Raw genomic sequence first — 19402 nt, 5'->3', positions numbered from 1 at the left:
TTGGCCTTAGAGTGAACTAAGCTCAATCCCTCAATAAAGGCAGTGAATACTTGGGCATGGAAAGAACAGGCATTTTCGGTGCCACGGAAAAAACAGAATGCACAACCCTTCGGTTCCTTCTGCTTTATCATCTGTTGGGAGTTCATCGTGTACTAGGCACTGTGCTAAGCAGTGTTAAGATACATCCCAGTTAATCTACAAAGAAACCATGTACAAATAGAAGGTCTGTTTCATTAGAGAAAGGAATTGAGGCTGAACAACGTTATCAAGTGGCTAGGCTGCAGTGTGAACTGGGCATGACTCAAGGTCCAAGGCCTTAACCGCTGAGTCCTACTGCCTCCCTAAAAGAGGGGAGGATAAAGTTCATGTGATGGTCATGAGAAACAGGTGGTGGGAAGAGACCTGTTGAACCCGTCCCAACTTTCACCTGATCCCAATTGCAAGAAAAAGAATCAGCTTTAAGCCCAGCCATTCTCCACCCGTACCCCTTGCTCCAGCTGTACTTAGTATTTGCCTTTAACGTGCTAAGCTCTCTCTGGCTTCCAGGCATATTCTGTTTCCTTTGTCTATAACATGTCTCTGCTCTCTTCCCTTAGTAACTCTTATTCATCCATTGGGTGTCCGTTTACCTTTGCCTTCTTTCTGGAAGTCTTCCCTGACCCTCAGGCCTGAGTCAGGGGTTCCTCCCATGTGCCCCCAATCATCTTGCTCACAGCACACCTCACAGCTCTGCCTCTAGAGATGTTTACCTCCCAACTCGACTCTGAGCTCTGAATCCCATGAAGTCAGAATCTACGTCCATCTTGTACATCTGGCACATGGGAGAGTCTCAACAAGGGTAGAACCAAGCAATGTACAATGTTATCCATCAATCAGTCAAATCCACACAAGGGAGCACTAATCCTTCTAAAGTCCAAATCTTCCTGAAAGTTTGCAACCACTGAACAAGCCAAAGGATATTTTCTTTCTATTTTGAGCATAATGGGGAAGTGGACAGGCTCTGAGTGAGACAGATCTGGGTTCATTCAACTCCCGGCTCTGTCATTCATTAGTTGGATGACCTGAAACAAGTTCCTTTAGCCTCTCCAAATCTCAGTTCCCCCAAATACAGATGTAAATAGTGCCTACCTCAGAGGGCTGCTGCTGGAGCGAATACGGCAATGCATAATCAAGTGTCCAACAGAGCCTGCTGAATGAACATCAGCTCTTAGGACCATGAGAAGGAAGATGAAGATAAACCCTCTACAAAAGATAAGCTAGAAATAGCATAAAGTCTCAAAGTGTGAAAAGAAGGAACCAAGTCCTATATAACACACTCCCAGCTTTATAAGGAAGGATACTAAGAGCACGCGGGGCAGGGGGGGTGGGGGTGGGGCACTTAGGGAAAAGGAACAAGAAATAAAAATCAGAACAGAAATACTGATTTAAGCCAATTCGGGTATACCCTATTTTACTGAACTGACAGCCAAAAGAAAGTCAGAAATGCAAATTATAAGGAAATTCCCAATGTTTTAAGTAAATGAATTTCTCTGAATTCAGAAACTCGAAAATCAAAGACTTAAAAAGGTTAATTCGTAGACCATCCTGCTCAAACCTGAAGCTTGTCAAACCTTGAATATTTCTATTAACAATTCCTGCCCCTGCAAGTAAGGAACAGGCAAGACAAGTTTACCCCAAGCCACTAGAAACTGCTCAGATTCCAGATTTGGGGAGATAAATGCTTAAATTCAAATACATTTGTAATTTGGTTACAACCTTAATCAACTCCAGCTGACATTAAGAGCCCCACCCCCCCCCACCCCCGACAACATCTTAACAGTAAGTACCAATCATAACTATTCTTTAATGGTGCTAACTTTATTACACTGGACATGTAAATTTGTCTTTGCAGTTTTAACTTTGCCAATTTTACTCATGGCATGGGTTTACGAATACTACTTTGATGAATAGTGTCCATACCAAATAACACCACATACCATGTTAGACTGTTGCAGGAAACCTACTTGATATTTAAATTGTATAAAGGTGAATCCGTCTTGTGAAGATTTACTGTAAACGTATAAAACAACAAATGGCAGAAACAAAATTTCTTCTCTGCACTACCACTGCCAAAACATACCTCTATCCTGTGGCTGAACAACAATAAGTAAAACATACTTTAAGGAAATTTACTCTTTATTAAAACTAAATAAAGCAGAATGATGACACCCATCATTTCTGCTATTGTAACCTTAATGCTGCAGTCTGTGTGAACACATTTCATTGCAGGGCAAAAGTCACTCAATCACGTTTTTCCACTTCAATTCCTCTGCCATCCTGATTTGTACACAGAGAGATAGAAGTCATCCATCAATAGCACAATCTTCCATCCACAGGGGAAGGGAGTCAGATACTTTAAAAGATTCTCAAGACAGATGGTATCAGAAAGATACTTCAAACTCTGTGGCAACTTCAACTGAAGAAACAGAATATTAAAAATATTCTCTTTTAATGACATATGCTTGGGATTTATTTTAAAATACTCCAGAAGTGTGAGGCGGGGGAAACGGTGATGAGATAAAACAATATTGTCAAAATGCTGAAAACTGTTGAAGCTGGATGAAAGGTATATAAAGTTCAATACACTGTTCTCTACTTTTGCATATGTTTAAAATTTTCTAATGGTAAAAAGATGAAACCGAATATTTTCTCCAACAAAAACACAAACAAGGTATATTTACCTAAGCTTAAATTAAGGTTTGCCACAGTTTCAACACAGAAACCACTAAAACACCACAAAAGGCTTTTCACCTCTCTAAAGGTACAACTCAGGCACTGACAACTCCCTAGCAATCCTGTGCTCAACAAGGGCCAGTCCCTCAGCCCCCCAGCAACTCTTCTCACAAGCTAGAGGGAGGAGCCGGCATTTCCCTCCCAAACACCAAAACCAATTTAAAAAGACAAATGTTTTCTTCGCCTTCTCAGACCATCACCCAGAGATGGCTGCCGATATAACATTTGAGAGAATTTAATAATTATACTGACATAGGAGGAGTTTAAAAATTTCATCTCAAGTCCTCACAAATAACATCAGATAATCAGACACAACAAAGATAATAAGCAAGCCCCCTTTAACATCCAACTTTGAATAACTTGAAAACGGTCTCTAGGAGATGACCTAGATGTGGGTGACTTTTTACAACATTAAGACAGACAATTTTTAAAAACTTCAGTCTCTAAAATTTAAATTAACCCTACTTTTAACTTTCAGTGGACAAATATTCCAACTAACCTAGGACAAAATGGGCATCAGAACTTTCGAACAAAATATAAAACACAGAACCAGTGCTGCATGAAAACTAGGCAATCAAAACAATAGAGGAGAAAAACATTTTTACTTCCCAACTTTGTTTTTAAGAAAAACGTTAATACTTACCAGCACTTTGTTTTCAACTTTGTCTCCCTTCACTTCCAACTTTACTTTCTTCTTCAATGCAATCTTTATCTTTCTGCCAATAACATCCTTTATGCTTTCTGAAAGAAAGGAATACTTTTGTTATATTCTTTTATTAATAAGAGAAAAGCATTGGGGAGGACAGCATTTGAAGGAGCATTTTTGGTTGTTTTTATTTTTTATTGTCTTTTTTCTTTTTAGTTTTCTTTTTTGTTTGTTTGTTTGTTGTTGTTGCTTGTTTTAACCAGCCTGATAGTTACTGGTCACCAAGTATTCGATGAACGCCTACTTTGTGCCTTGGACCGTGTGCTCAGATGCTGAGGCAAATATAAAAGCATATGATACCAGTCCATGCAAGGCATGACATAATCTTGCTGGGCAAAGAGGACAAGCACACACAAAGAAAAAAAAGCAGCAAAGTCAGGCAGTAGCATAGAGCACTATATTGCAGGCAGGCAGACCATAAGCACAACAGGAATTTATAAAATCCCTTGGCTGGTTACCTCTGGCCCCCAGCAGATCTGTGTTCATGACAGTGCCATATACGTATTATCATTTTCCAGGAGTGCCTTGACATGAAGGTTGGGAAATATGGCAAAGAACCAGAACCGGCCCAAACAATTCAGTCAGGGTGCTCCTGGCCATCTGTCCTTTCAAAATCTTCATACCACCGCATCCCTGAAGAGTGGTCAAAGGCAGAATTGAGAGAGAAGGGGAGAGTTGAAAAGTTGGATGGTAGCGGGAAGGCCCTTCTGGGACTCCCGTGAGGACCCCAAACTGAACAGGTCCCAAATCAAAGTCACTATTTTCCCTGCTCCTCCTCTGGCCCTTAATGAAGTTAGAAATCTTGTTTATCTCCAACTCCATTCTCTCAGGGAGCCAGTCACCTCCTCTCCTAGGACCACCTCCTAACAGCTCCTGACCCGTGGACTTGATCCTGCATTCAGGGCCTCAGAATCTCTCACCGAGACTAAGCCTACCACCTCCAACCTATCAGCCCCTGTACCACACCTCCCCCAGAACTAAAGCGACCCTTCCAAAGCCACAGATCTGATCGTGTCCCTCTTGCTCTATGAGTCACAGTCATTTTTGAATGAACCCAAACCTTGCAGCAGGCCACTCAAGGCCTTTCACACTTTTCCAGCTTAACTTCTCAGCACACACCCACTTATCTCTATCCTCTCTATCCTTTACACCCCTAGGATCCTGTATATATTATTCTCTTTCCTGGGCTGCACTTTCCTTATTCTCCTGCTGGTTAGATTCTACTTTCCTTCAAAACATAGCAAACTCCTTTATACTCCCACCACTCTCAAATGTGTATTATAATCATTTTGGTTTATTCATATATTCAACAAATATACCTAGTGTGCCAACTACTCTACTAGATGCCGGGCTAGAGATGACCCCCGCCTTCCACAAGTGCTTACCATCTAGTGGATGATTGTAAGCCACTAGATGGATTGATGGCACTCGATGAATCTGCACTCACTACCGTGAGATCATGGACAAGAAGATACATGAAGGTTTCAGGGAGGAGAGGACCCTTGAGCTGAAGCTTGAAGGAGGAAGAAATAGACCACTGGTTTCCAAAGCACAGTGCACAATACAATCCATTGGGGTGCAGGAAGAAAACAGAATTTACTTCTATTTGCAATGTGTTTCAGTTTATGTTTTAGATTACACACACTAAATGAAGTATGCATGCAGCTTAACAAATAAATATATGCTTACTAAGGGGTGATCAAAATATTCTTATTGGAAACCCACCACAAAGAGTTTAGAGCCACTCAGATAAGAAGAGTGAAGGAGGGGAGGATAGGGCAGTGCCAGCAAAGAGAAGGGCATGGGAACAAGAAAAAGTACAGTTTGTCCAGGGAACAGCAATGAGGTGGAATGTTGGCCGGGGTGTGGGGGATAGGTCGGGGAGCTCATTACACAGGGAGTTCTCTAAGCAGCTCCTATCTTATCAGAACTCAAAACGGGTACAGGCTGCTCGTCCCTCCCCTAAAAAGAACTGTGGGAAATGAGCATCTGAAAGTGATTTAAGAATACATACACAAAGAAAAAGATGGGCAAGTTATATACCCGTAGGTCAAAAGTAGCTATCTTGGAGTGGTAACATGGGTGACATATATTCTCATTCTTCTCTGCATTTAAATTTTTTAAATAAAAAGCATGTATTACTTTAATAATCAGAAAGATACACAACACATTTTTTAAATGCCTTGGGGGATTAGCTTCAGGGACTATATTGAAGTTTTCACGTGGTTGCCATTTTGAACTGATGAGAGCAGAACTCCTGCAAGCACTTGAAATTAGAGACTAAAGCAGATGCAGGAATTTCCCCTAGCCCAGGCCAATTAGACCATTTAAAGGCCCAGAAAAATCATATTGGGCCTATCACAAAAACATTTGTCCTTTGTTTGAAAGATATGTGAGATGGGCAGGACTCGATAAACACAAAAATTCCATTTCTAGATAAGGGTTAAATTCAACTTTTAAAATATACCAAAGGATTTATTTTGAGGACCATCAATATAAACCAGGTACCTTATTTCCATCCTATCCTTCATCGCCCTTTTTCCTGGGTAATTACCTAAACTTTTCACCACCAGGCTCAAGGACAACTAATTAAAAACTCTGCCACCTTCTTTAGTTATCCTTATCTCCTGGCCAGTGAGGCAAACCCGCCCCTAAATTCTCTTCCTCAGGACCTCTGGAGGCATCTTCAGAGGTTCTGGGGGTTTGTTTCCTTCCTGGAAGGGTGTTGGAAAGATCTCAGCCTCCCAGAACTGGATGGACCACTCACTCCCAGTGGACTCTACAGGGTTGGGGAGAAAAGAGGCATGATTGGGGGGGAAGGGGGGGTAGACTTAATACCCTAAATTTGGTAGTTAGGTTTATTTTAATTCAACAAAAGCAGAAGCTTCTATCTCCATACAAGCCTAGCAACAGCTTCTTTACATCTAGTTTCACCTGCTGAGCTAACAGTCACTAATGCAAGAGCACACACAAACTCCTCCAAAGTACTACTGCTAGAAGGTGAAACAGAGGGGCAAATTCCTCAGATGCAGATGAATGGGCGGTTAGAACTCTTGTCATCACCGATTAAACGTCTTTCTGAGCTGTAGGCTGTGTAGTGTGCCAAGGATGGGACAGTAAGGAATACAGGTCACTGGGGCTCAAAACACACACGCACACAGAAACACATACCTTGTTACAATACAACATGCTACACACACGCGCGCGCTTAAACGCTTGGTTTTCCGAACACTCTTCCCCCCAAACCTCATTTGAGCTCTGCCATTTTAACCATCCACTTAATTAAGTTAAACCCCAAGACAAAATATTCACCACTCCCCCAAAAAGAACCCTCAAGGGACTCAAACAATGGGTCACCTTGCATAGGGTACCACACACAGGTTCCCTAAGAGATCCGGGATGGGGAGAATCGGTAGGTTAATCATTACTGAAATAAGGTTTTTATCATTAACCCTCAATTTCCTGGCCCGAGTTTGCGTCAGTCCTGTAACCCTTTCGCTCCCAGTTCGCTAGGCGAAGCCACGCCTTGCTAGGCTCAGTCATTATACCGGACTAGCGCCCCCCTCCCCCAAGTCTGTACGTCACAGGGGCACCTCCCGCCGGTTATTTCCTGGGGTCAGGGTGGTCCTGGCACGTGCCGGAGGCGACCCACTGTGCGCTCGCCAGCCGTCCCGGTGCTGGGCTTTCCCGGACTTCCCGAGTTGAGGACACTGGGCTGGGCGCTGTGAAGGATTCTCCTCGCTTCCAGAACTCCCCAGACCCTGGCAGACCGCCCCCTTCCTCCGCCAACCTGGACCCCCGGTCGTGGCGGAAGGAGGCGCCTGGGGGGTGTCCCAGCGGCGCAGCAGAGTGCGCTCCCGGGTCTCCCGATTCCTCCCCGCGCCGGCCCTCTCGGGACTCGGCTTTGCAAGCGGTCAGATGGGAACAAACTTCCCGGCGCCCCCCAGCGACCCTGCCCGACACCACTCCGACTCCAGGGGCGCCGGGACTTCGCGGGACGCACGGGAGGGCAGAGGTGGGAAGGGCGGGGGAGGTGAGGGGGACGCAGAGGGGGAGGTGAAGGGGACGCAGACGGGGAGGTGAAGGGGACGCAGAGGCAGAAGGAAAATCAACCACAGCGCGACTCTTACCTATCAATTCCCTGGGCACCTCAGAGCTCTCCTCGGTCATGGTGGCCTTCTAGGTGCGGGGGTGCTGCAGGTCCAACTCTGATTTACAGCTCCCCACCCTACCCTGAACCCCTCAATTTCTTAGAGGCAGATGCAGCTTGCAAATGGGAATAGGCAAGAAAGCGGGGGCGGAGATAGAATTTTGCCGCGCCCCCCGCCCCACCGAAAAAAAAAAAAAGAGTTGCAAATCCGAGGTGGGTTTGCGGCTGCTGCTACATGACGCCTCCTTGCAGTTCCTGGCGGCGGAACGGAGACCCGGCAAGATTGGGAGCGGGCGCGGGGCGGCTGCGGCTCGCGGCTCCCGGCTCCCGGCGGCGCTGCTCCGGCTGCTGGCAGCTCCCGCCCGGTTCCGGCGTCGCACCTACGGCCCTAGGTGAAGGCGGAAGGCGTGGGGAGAGGCGGGGAGAGCGGCGCGGGGCGGGGGACTAGGGTTTCCTCGCGCTCCTGCCGGGCTTCATCGGGGCGGGGGCAGCTTCGGCGCTCCTCCTCCTGCTTTTCCTCCTCCTCCTCCTCCTGCTCTCCTCCTCCAGCGTTTCCTCCTCACCTCGCGAGACCCGGCCTCCCGCGCCCAGGCTCACGTTCCCCGGCGTGGGGCGCCCAGCCCGGAGGCACGCGGCGCGGGGCGGCGGCGGGCACGGTGCCCCTCCTGGCAGCCTCCCTCCCGAACCGCCGAAGCCCTGCGTCTGGAGAGGGGGCGAGAGAGCCCGGGAGCCATCTGCTGGCTGCTGGGGAGGACGGCCGGGTGGGCCTCGGCTGCCCGATTCCCCGTCCCCACCTCCCGGCGGGCCGAGGGCGCCAGGGGATGGGAGGCTGCAGGCTCGCGCAGATTCCGCAGACCAGTCTGCACGGAAACCGGGTCTTTCTGGGAGACCTTCTGCGCTCTTTCCTTTTTCATCCCTCCCTGTGACTGCTGACGTTTCCTCAACGTTATTAATTTTCCATTTCTGGGGAGCAGGAGCTAGACGAAACCTGTAAACACTAACCATATGGTAAAAAAACACTTTTTTGTATGCTCAGCGGGCGCGCCGCCGCCGCCGTTTCCCATCTCAGACACTCGAAGTGGGAGAGCGCCCGGACAATGCCTTTCACCCGCTGCGGAACCTCCTTTAATCCCAGCGCATATTCGGGCAGCTGAGCGTAATTCACAAAGGCCAGAATAAGCCTGCTGATAGGTCTGACTGACCTGGCCCAACTCCCTCCGACTTTCCCTGGGCTCCACCCCCGGAGAGACAACTTCTGGGCAACTTCTCGCCTCAACTGCTGCATCAGTGCCTGGCGGCTGGGAATGCCTGTCGAATCAGGTTCTGTTTCTAAAGGACGGAAGGAGGGGAGGGAGAAAAGGAAAGGGAATCCTACGCGTTGATGGTCTAGTTTTAAACACTGCCGTCGACCTTGGATCCCCAAGAATCATCTTCAGTCTCTCCGCCAGGCGTTACCGCTAAGGCATTTACCAATCTGGCCCCTTCGCACTCTTACAACCTGACTCTCCAAAACTATTTGCTATTTGCTTTTCCCTTCCTTTTAAGGGTATCTGATTCTTACCTATGCTTTCAATTCCAGCCCAATGTGTACCTTCTTTGTGAAGATTTTCCAGGGTTTTTCAGATCACTGTGATCCCTCTATTCAAAACCGCTAGAATATATTGCCTGAAACACTATTTTCCAAGCCCAACCACACAGTGCCTTGTTTCATTACTTGTGTATTTGTATAGTTTTACTACTTAACTCTTGCTTTGTTCCCTGAGTTTGTGTCTGCCCAACTAGACTGTGGGCGATTTAAGGGCGAGAGTTTATCTCAGACTTTTGAACCTCTTCAGCAGATTTGTGCAAAATAGGTGTTCCGTAAACATTTGTTAATTTATTGGTTTTAGAGCTTTGGACCTCAGACTCCCTACTGTTTCTCAGATGTTGGCGATTTATTGAAGATAGACCTGTCCTTTACGCATTAAATATCTTTTTATGCAATAAATGGAAATTAACATCTCAAAACCATCTTCCATTCAACTGTGTGTGTTAAGAGGATTTTTCTGGCACTTACCAATGAAGTTTCAGAAATTGCCCTGAAGGTTCCACACCATGTGGTAACTCATGAAAATAAAGACAAAACTTTTTTTCCCCCTTGGCCTGGGGTGGTCAGAAGAATAAAGAACAGGCTGTATGGCATTCCTGTAATTCAGTGCTCCCTGGTGCCTTTTAAAGGAAGTTGCGGTTTCAATGAAGAATCAAGTTTTTTCACTGGAGCAGGATCCTGATTGACTCCTACACCTCTGAAGGCATGGATTCAAATGAATCTCCTATATTAATGCTCAAAAATGACTGATTTTGGAAATGAAAATCATTTCCTTCTTGGGAGCAAAACTCAAGTACGTTTCAGAATAGCAAGCAGAGAACTCAAAGGAGCACAGTTTATAACACTGTAAACCCCAACAAGTGGTAAATGTCCCCAGCACAGGACAACCGAGGAGTCAGCTTAGAGAATGCATTTTGAATTCTGAAATGTGCACTTGTTGACTGGAATCTGCCCACCCCCTCCAATGCTGCAGTCTTTCCTCAGCATCTCTGCCCTCCAACTTCCATGCTTTTAAGTTTACCCCTGCCATTGTGCTCTTGATTAAGAGAGTGATTAAACCACTACCTGAAACTAATTGCCACTATAAATGTGATTACCTACAGCTTCATCTAACATGTATATATGTGGCTTTAAGTCTTATAACTAGCTCTGATGAACTGAAACCTATTAGTCAGAAAGGAAGAGAAAACCGGCTTTTCAGGGAATATCTACTGCACCTGAACTTTTAAAATGTTAAACACAATCGCAACAAATTTAACACATACCCAGAAACAAAATTATTTTGGAAAACTATACATGGACTTTTATTTTTAGTTCCAAGGTATACATTCATGTCTCTATTGTATATTTTGTAGTGCATTATGGTGAGAAAATGTGCTCTGAATTTAAAAATCTGCTGAAAATACTTAATGTCTATAATGGTCTAACATACTCTCATTAGAACCGTATCATATAGGGACTTCCCTGGTGGTGCAGTGGATAGGAGTCTGCACTCCCAATGCAGGGGGCCTGGGTTCGATCTCTGGTCAGGGAACTAGATCCCGCATGCATGCTGCAACTAAGACCCAGTGCAAACAAATAAAAGTTATTTTAAAAAAGAACCATATCGTATAATGATTAAACCCATGGAGACAAAATAAAAATTAAGAAATCAGCAAGCTAACAACAGTAAAAAAAAAAAATTCCACTGTTTACCCAAATCCATTTCTGATCTTGCCTACTGCCTTAAGAACTGGTTTTAAAACTGGAAGATATTCAGTTATGTGGGAACCAATGACATTTCCACTCCCCAAGTAGTGACTTGCAGACTAACTTCCCACCCTTAGCAACTACTGTGGGTCTGGGGTCTGCTTAATGAGGTGTGTGTTTCTCAGCTGGGTTAATTAGACCTTTCAGGGAAAGTACACAATGAAATACTAAGCTTATAAACACCTCTAGGAAAAAATTAGTTTATCTCTGATTAGAAGACAGTGAGAGGTAAATGTCTATTGGACAATATGCCTTTAAAGTATTTACAAGTGATATTATATTAGATTTGCTTGAAAAATAATCCATGGGAGAGGAGGGTGTTTGTGGAGTGGGGTGAGGGACTGAGTAGGGATACACATGAAACAAGAGGGGCCCTGTACTGATTTTTGTTGTAGCTGGATAATGGGGTACATGGGAATTCATTGCTCTCACGTTTAAGTGTATTTGAAATTTTCAGTCATCATCATAATCAGAGCAAATCCTCAACAGGTATGACCAAGAGACGAGGAAAGTCAACTCAGTCATTAATGCAGAAAGTATCTATCTGAGTGTGCCCTTATCAGAGCTCATAGTACAATTGTTTTCCATATTCAGAACACTTGAACAGAGCACTTCAACAGATGCGATAGTGCTGTGATTCAAAGAAGCAATTGTGGGCTTCCCTGGTGGTGCAGTGGTTGAGAGTCCGCCTGCCGATACAGGGGACCGTGTCCCGGTCCGGGAGGATCCCACATGCCGCGGAGCGGCTGGGCTCGTGAGCCATGGCCGCTGAGCCTGCGTGTTTGGAGCCTGTGCTCCGCAATGGGAGAGACCACAATAGTGAGAGGCCTGAGAGGCCTGCGTACCGCAGAAAAAAAAAAAAAAAGAAGTAATTGTTTTCATTTTAATGATAATGAAATCAGAATGCATTTCATAATTGTTGTAGACAATTAACGTCATGCTTCTCATACCCCACCCCCAACACAAATACAAAATCTGCTATCAGATCACTGGTGCATCTAACAACTGATGACCTCTGACAAATAAGCAGATAAGGATTTAGCATATTTGAGTTACCCAGTGACCCCTTAGGTTAAAAGGTGTACTTACTATAACTTTATCACAACTGGGCATAAGTTCAGATTTGTGGGGTAACTTGCTCAAAGTTGCAAGGGTTGAACCTAGATTTGAGATCTCCAGGCCAAAGTTCATTTTACTACGCCACTTCACCAGCCCCTTGGTCCGTGTTCCATGGAAAGTGTAAAGATGGCCAAGGTTGGGCTCCACCCAGTCACAAGGAGCTCCACCTCTAGAAGGAAAATTAAGGTGACCTTCGATTGCCCTGCAACTAGTCCAGTGCTGACCCCGCAGTAGGTGGCGAGCTAGTTAAATCTAACTGAGCAATTTTAGAAAACAATAAGATAAATGAAAAATGTGCAGGACTTCCCTGGTGGTGCAGTGGTTAAGAATCCGCCTGCCAATGTGGGGGACATGGGTTCGATACCTGGTCAGGGAAGATGCCACATGCTGGGGAGCAACTAAGCCCGTGAGCTTCAACTACTGAAGCCCGCACACTCTAGGGCCTGCATGCAACAAGTGGAGCCACTGTGAGTAATGAGAAGCCTGCCCCCGCTCTCTGCAACTAGAGACAGCCCACACGCAGCAACGAAGACCCAATGCAGCCAAAAAAGAAAAAGAAAAATGTGCTAGTTAGGTGCAAGATGATGTGTTCAGTATATGCTGTAGAAATTCATGGAGGTGGTGGGGAGAGAGCGCTAAAACGAGGAGAGGTGTTTGATAATGTCACTCAACAAATGTGAGGGCAGCACTGACTATTCGCCAGAGGATATAGTGGTGAATTACACAGACGCTTCATGGAACCCCAAGAAACAGTCTGGGGGGCGGGGGCGGGGAGAGACAGAGAGAGAGGCAATTACTATAAGTGCGGATGTGGAGAAAAACAGAATTATGGAAATGAGAGGGCTGGGGGGGGAGAGAAAGGGAGTGAAAATGTTTCTGGTAGCAGGAACAGCATGTGTACAGGCCAGAAGACAAGATAAAAATGTTGAGAAACTGAAATAAATTCAGTGGTTTTTTTGGCTGCGTGGGGTCTTACTTGCGGCAAGTGGGCTCTTCGTTGCGGCGCGTGGGCTTCTCTCTAGTTTTGGTGCACAGGCTCCAGAGCACAGGGGCTCTGTATTTGGCGGCACGCAGGCTCTCTAGTTGAGGTGCGCAGGCTTAGTTGCCCCGGGGCATGTGGAATCTTAGTTCCCGGACCAGGGATGTGAACCCTCGTCCCCTGCATTGTAAGGCAGATTCAGTTACCACTGGGCCTCCAGGGAAGTCCCAATTCAGTGGGTTTTAATCAATAAAGATGGAGTAGGAACAGAAGCTTAAAAAAAAAAAAAAGGACCGTACCATGCAGGACTTCATGAACCACTAAATGAGCTTGAATTTCCCAAAGAGCAAAGGGTAATTCTTGAGAGATTTTGAGTGAGGCAGTATCACACCAGATTTTCTTGTTTAGAAAGATTACCTAGCTGGAATAATTAAAAAGACTGGAAGGGAGGCCAGAGTATTCGAAGTAGAGAAGTTAGGAGGCTGTTGCAATGGTGAAGCAAAACAAAACCACCATAGTAATCTGAGCCAGGGTGGTGACAGCGGATGGACGAATCTGAGAGCTGCAGGTGCGGGAGGGGAGGAGGAGACAGGGAGGCCCAGGGTCTCCCCGTCAGGAGGCAGTGGTTGCTAACCGGAAAAGGGAGCCTGGAGAAGAGTATATGTGGTGAATCAAGATGAGGGCTTCGGGTTTGGGTTTGGTCTGAAGGGGTGGAGGTACTGCGGGACATCCAAGGGAGATGTCCGTTAGGTGAATGGATATGGAAGTCTGAAGTTCAGGAGACATTCTGGTATGTAGACTCAAGATTCATCAACATACGGCATATGAAATGATAGGATTTAGTAGGAAAATCTAGCTTATCTGATGAGATGACAGTGGGGGGGTGGGTACATTGTTACTAAAGGCAACGTGCCTCTCGGGAAATGGGTGAGATCTAACAAGGCAAGTATGCAGTATGAGGAGGAAGGGAACTCTGAAGAATTACAGGCATCTGGACAAAGAAGAGCTGCAAAGGAGACTATAGCAGTTATCTCCTGCAGTGTAACAAATTACCCCCAAACTTGGCAGCCTAAATCAACATTTAATATGTCAAAGATTCTGTGGGTCAGGAACCTGGGAGCAGCTTAGGTGGGTGGTTCTAGCTCAGAGTCTCTCATGAGTTGGGATCAGGCTGTCAGGTGGGTCTGTGGTCAATTGAAGGCTCAACTGGGGCTTCCTCTTGTGTGGGCAGGTGTCAGTTCCTTACTGGTTGTTGGCTGGAGCATCAGTTCCTCAGGACACACAGGGCTGCTTGAGTGTCTTCATGAAGAACAGCTGGTTCCCAGAGTGAGTGATGGGGGGCGGGGATAGAAAATACAGTGCCTTTTATAACTTTATCTTGGAAATTACATACCATCATTTCTGCTGTATTCTACTGTCACATAGATCAAGGAATCACCCCAGGACAATGAGAGAGATGACACGAGAATGTGAATACCAAGAGACAGGGAGGGGAGGGATCATCGGAGGCATCTTGGAAAATGGCTACTATAGAGTCAGTGAAGGACCAACCAGCAGAGAAGTAGTAGGAAACCGGGAGGATAAGATGTTAAGTTGGGAAGATGAGAAAAAATAATATTTCAAGAAAGGTTTAACAGTGTCATGTTTTGCTAAAAAGTCAAATGTGATAAGGTAACATGTATCTGAATTTAGCAATAAGGGAAGCATTAATTTGTTTTTGTTTTGGGGAGAGATCGATTTTAGTAGAATAATGGGGGAAGAAGTTAAATTGCAATGGGTTGAAGAGTGATTAGGAGATGGAAAAGGAGAGGAAAACAGAATGCAGATAACTCCGGAACTGGCGATATGAAGGAGAATAAAGGCAGAGGAGTAACCAAAAGGCTGTATAGGGGACCTTCTATTAAGCAATGAGGATTTAACACTTGCATTTATATAACTTGCTTCTTCCCAATGAGAGTAGAAGAAAAAAAAACACATAGAATCCCTAATGTAAACAGTGGACTTTAGTTAATAATATTGTATCAATATTGGCAATTGTAGCAAATATACCAAACTAAAGTAAGATGTTACAATAGGGGAAACTGTAGAGAGTGAGGGGGTATATGGAAATTCTCTGTACTTTCTATTCAATTTTTTTGTAAATCCAGAACTGCTCTAAAAATAGTTTATTCACTTATATTAAAAATGCATAAAGCCACAAGGACAAAGAAGATAGGAGACAGTAGCAAAGTAGAAAATGTAACATTTTGGAAACTGGGAAAGTCAGTGGAGGAATTGTAACTAACTTAACAGACCAGGGAAAGACAAATTCTAAGCCAGAGGGGAGAAAGCAAATAAAAAGCAAGCTAATTTCTATAGCAGAGCCCAAGAAAAATCTCAGGAACTAGAGACACAAATGATCTCTGAATGCAGAAGTGCAGAATGAGAGAACAACAAAAAACAGGAGGATTGGTAGAGTTTAAAACGAAGAGTTAGACACTCCATAAATTCCCCCCTCTATCTCACGTAGCCAGTCAGCTCTGCACTGCCTTAGACTGGAGGCTTACTCTTAGAAGAGATTGAAACCAAAAGGACCTAGTCTTAGAACAGCAGAAGGTAAAAGTGAGACATCATATCATTCAGAAGAGGGAAATTTAGAGAAAAATCTACCTCCTAAATATAAAGCCACCACAAATTGTTCCTCTGCTTGATTCTTAGAAATCTTAACAGCAGGGTTTATAATCCTGGCATCAGATTCCTCTCCTAGATTACTGACTATCCTTAAAAGAAAAACCTGTTGGATACTGATACGTGTTGATTTGCCAGTGAAAAGACCAGGTCCCCACCTATCACCCTAAACTGAGCCCCGCCAGCTGAGAAGCCCCATCCACTCATGTAGAACTTTAGATCAGCTTTATTAAGCCTCACTGTTAATATAGACATCCAAGGAGCACTGACATTTGAGGAAAGCCTCTATCATGAGAGCCAGAGACCAAAACAAACAAGCCTTAACAAGGATCATAGAAGAGCCTGGGAGCAAAAGAAAACTTAAGAATTCAGAGTAAGGGAACTTTTGCTTGAGGTCATGATGGAATAATAAGGATTGGACATTTCCTTCCTTCAAAAACTAGAAAATAGTACAAAATATAAGGAACTACTGTTTTTCAGACATTGAACATTAGATAGGACAGGACTGTGATCCTTGAAAGAAGGGAAGCAAACGAAGTGAGCGCTACAATTGCCCCAGATTTCTACCTGGAAATAACTGGATGATGGGTGCAAAGAGGGGCACCCTCAACAGAGTCCACTGGGTCAAGGAGATGTAAAGTTTGTAGAGAGAGAGGTGGCTGTATCTTGTGAGGTAGAGTTCCAAGGAGGAGGGAGCTGTACTGAAAATCAAATCAATAAATTTGATACAATTCTAGGTGTACTGATCAAGACAAAAAGATGATACAAATTAGCAATATGAGAAATTAAAGAGGAGGCCTCACTACAAACATTAAAAAGATATTAAGAGGATACTAAGAACAACTTAATGCCAATAAATTTGATAATTTAGTTGAAACATACAAAAGACAGAAATTCCCAAAATTGACTCAAGAACAAACAGAAAAATCTGAAGAGCCCCATATCGATTAAAGAAATTTATGTATCTATTTTGGCCATGCTGCATAGCTTGTGGGATCTTATTTCCCCAACCAGAGATTGAACCCAGGCCATGGCAGTGAGAGCACCGAGTCCTAACCACTGGACCACCGGGGAATTCCCTCAAGTAAAGAAATTTGAATTTGAAATTAAAACCTTCCCATAAATAAAAGGAGATAATCACAAAACACTTCAACAGATGTGCACACACTCTCTCTCACACACGCACACAAAGACAAAATTCAATACCCATTTATAATAAAAACTCCAAGTAAACTAGAAGAAAAGACAACTTCCTCAACTTGATAACAGGCATCTATAAAAAAAACAAAACCAAAACCAAAAACCTATACCTAATTATATAGACTAAATGCTTTCCCCCTAAAATCAGGAACAAGAGAAGGATGTCTACTCTTCTTACTTGTATTTAATATTAGGCTAGAAGTCTTAGCTATTCCAATAGGGCAAGCAAAATAAATGAAAGTCATAGTGATCAGAAAGAAATAAAAAGCTTTGTAGACAACATGATTGTGTTCATAGAAAATCCTAAGCAAATTACAAAAAAAAAGCTATGAGAGGGCTTCCCTGGTGGTGCAGTGGTTGAGAGTCCGCCTGCCGACGCAGGGGACATGGGTTCGTGCCCCGGTCCGGGAAGATCCCACATGCCGAGGAGCGGCTGGGCCCGTGAGCCATGGCCACTGAGCCTGCACGTCAGGAGCCTGTGCTCCGCAACGGGAGAGGCCACGGCAGTGAGAGGCCCGCGTACCGCCAAAAAAAAAAAAAAAAAAAAAGAAAAGCTATGAGAAATAATAAGTGAGTTTAGCAAGATTGCAAGACACAAGGTCAATATATAATCAATTGTATTTCTGTATGCCAGAAATGAAAAATTAGAAATTTAAAATTATCGTTTACGATGGCATAAAAAACATGAGATGTGTAAAGATAAATTTAATAAAATGTGTGCAAGACATGTACAACGAAAACTACAAAACATAGCTGAGAGAAAGTAAAGAAGACCTAAATAATTGGAGAATACAGCAATAACAATAGATTGGAAGACTCAATATGATTAAGGTGTTACTTCTCCTGAAATTGAACTAGAGATGGTAATGCAACCTCAACAATAATCATAACAGTATTTTCTGTAGAAATTAACAAGATGATTCTAAAATTCATATGGAAATTCAAAGAAACTAAGATGACCAAAAAATTTTGAAGAACAAAGTTGTAGAACTTATACTACCTAAATTCAAGACTTAAAGCTATTATAATTAAGATGTGTGAGATGGGCATAAAAATAGACATAGATCAGCGGAACAGAGTAGAAGGTACAGAAATAAGCCCACACATATTTGATCTATTGTTTTTTTTGTTTGTTTGTTTGTTTTTGAACAAATTGCCAAGGTAATTCAATGGGCAAGAGCAGTTTCTTTGATGAATGATTCTGGAATAACTGGCTATCCCCATGGAAAACAATGATCGGTGACCTTTATTTTATGCCATAAAAGATAAATTTCTAAATGGATCAAAAATTAAATGTAAAATTTAAAGCTATACAAACTCCTGGAGGACAACACAGGAGAAAATCTTCATGGCTTTGAAGTAGGTAAAAAATTCTTGTATGCTATACATAAAGCACAAGCATAAAAAAAATTGATAAATTGGACTTTATCAAAATTAAAAACTATCGCCCTTTGAATGACACTGTTAAAAAAGTGAGAAGGGAGAACATTTTCTTCCTTTTTTTTTTTTTTTTTTTTTTGGCCCATGCCTCGTGGCTGGCGGGATCTTAGCTCCCCAACCAGGGATCCAACCCAGGGCCCCAGCAGTGAAGGCACTGAGTCCTAACCACTGGACCGCCAGGGAATTCCCAGGAGAACATTTTCTCAATACATATATATGGCAAAGGATGATATATGGAATATACAACCATTGCTTACAACTCAATAAAAATGGGCAAAACATTTGAACAGCCATTTGCCCAAAGACATACGAAATGAGCACATGAAAAGGATCTGAATACCATTATCATAGAAATGCTAATTAAAACCACCTTGAGATACCACCACTCCCACTAGAATGGCTAAAGTGAAAAAGGTTGACAGTGTTGGTGAAGATACAGAGTAACTAAACTCTCATACATTGTTAGTAGGAATGTAAAATGATACAATTACTTTGGAAAGTATTTTGTCAGTTTCTTACAAAATTTACCAAATACTTAATATACAATCCTGCAATTCACTCCTATATATTTACCTAAGGCAAATAAAAAGGTATGTCCACACAAAGACGCATACATGAATATTTATAGCAGCTTTATTCACCATAGCCAAAAAACTGGAATCAAAGGAAACATACACAACAGATGAATAGATAGACAAATGTAGCACATTCATACAATGGAATATGACTCAACAGTACAAAGGACTGAACTAATGTTAATTGCAACATCATGCATGAATCTCAAAAACATGCTGGGCAACATATTCCAGACACAAAAGAGTACATGCTGAACGATACCATTTATGTAAAACTCTACAAAAAGGACTTCCGTGGTGGTCCAGTGGTTAAGAATCCCCCTTCCAAGGCAGGGGATGCAGGTTTGATCCCTGGTCGGGGAGCTAAGATCCCACATGCCGCGGGGCAACTAAGCCTGAGTACCGCAACTACTGAGCCCACACGCTCTGGAGCCTGTGCGCCACAACTAGAGAGAAG

At 43.7% G+C, this 19402-nt stretch overlaps 2 protein-coding genes across 16 annotated transcripts in view; one reads left to right on the top strand and one right to left on the bottom strand.

Moving 5' to 3' along the window:
• Positions 1–19402, top strand: part of LOC101335474 (cytidine monophosphate-N-acetylneuraminic acid hydroxylase) — a 260691-nt gene that overhangs the window by 95228 nt on the left and 146061 nt on the right. The gene's annotated exons all lie outside the window — the stretch shown is intronic.
• The window catches only part of CARMIL1 (capping protein regulator and myosin 1 linker 1), a 434292-nt gene that overhangs the window by 308304 nt on the left and 106586 nt on the right, over positions 1–19402 (bottom strand). For 3 of the 14 annotated variants that reach the window (XR_002178325.3, XR_002178324.3, XM_019945108.3), the window contains exons 1-2: positions 7609–8780; positions 3416–3513 (exon numbers count right to left, since the gene is read on the bottom strand). Coding sequence is in view for 11 of the 14 variants with exons in the window: in XM_019945108.3 (XP_019800667.2) it covers positions 3416–3513; positions 7609–7648 (138 nt within the window). In the remaining 3 variants the exon portion in view is untranslated. Of the gene's footprint in view, positions 1–3415; positions 3514–3936; positions 4109–7608; positions 8785–19402 lie in introns of those variants that run through there. The other 11 variants (XM_073810415.1, XM_073810417.1, XM_073810416.1 and 8 more) reach the window with 8 other exon arrangements.

This window comes from Tursiops truncatus, chromosome 10 (assembly GCF_011762595.2).
Source record: "Tursiops truncatus isolate mTurTru1 chromosome 10, mTurTru1.mat.Y, whole genome shotgun sequence".
Lineage (NCBI taxonomy): Eukaryota > Metazoa > Chordata > Mammalia > Artiodactyla > Delphinidae > Tursiops > Tursiops truncatus.
The sequence above is the reverse complement of the archived record's forward strand: the minus strand, read 5'-3'. Positions and strand labels throughout refer to the sequence as shown.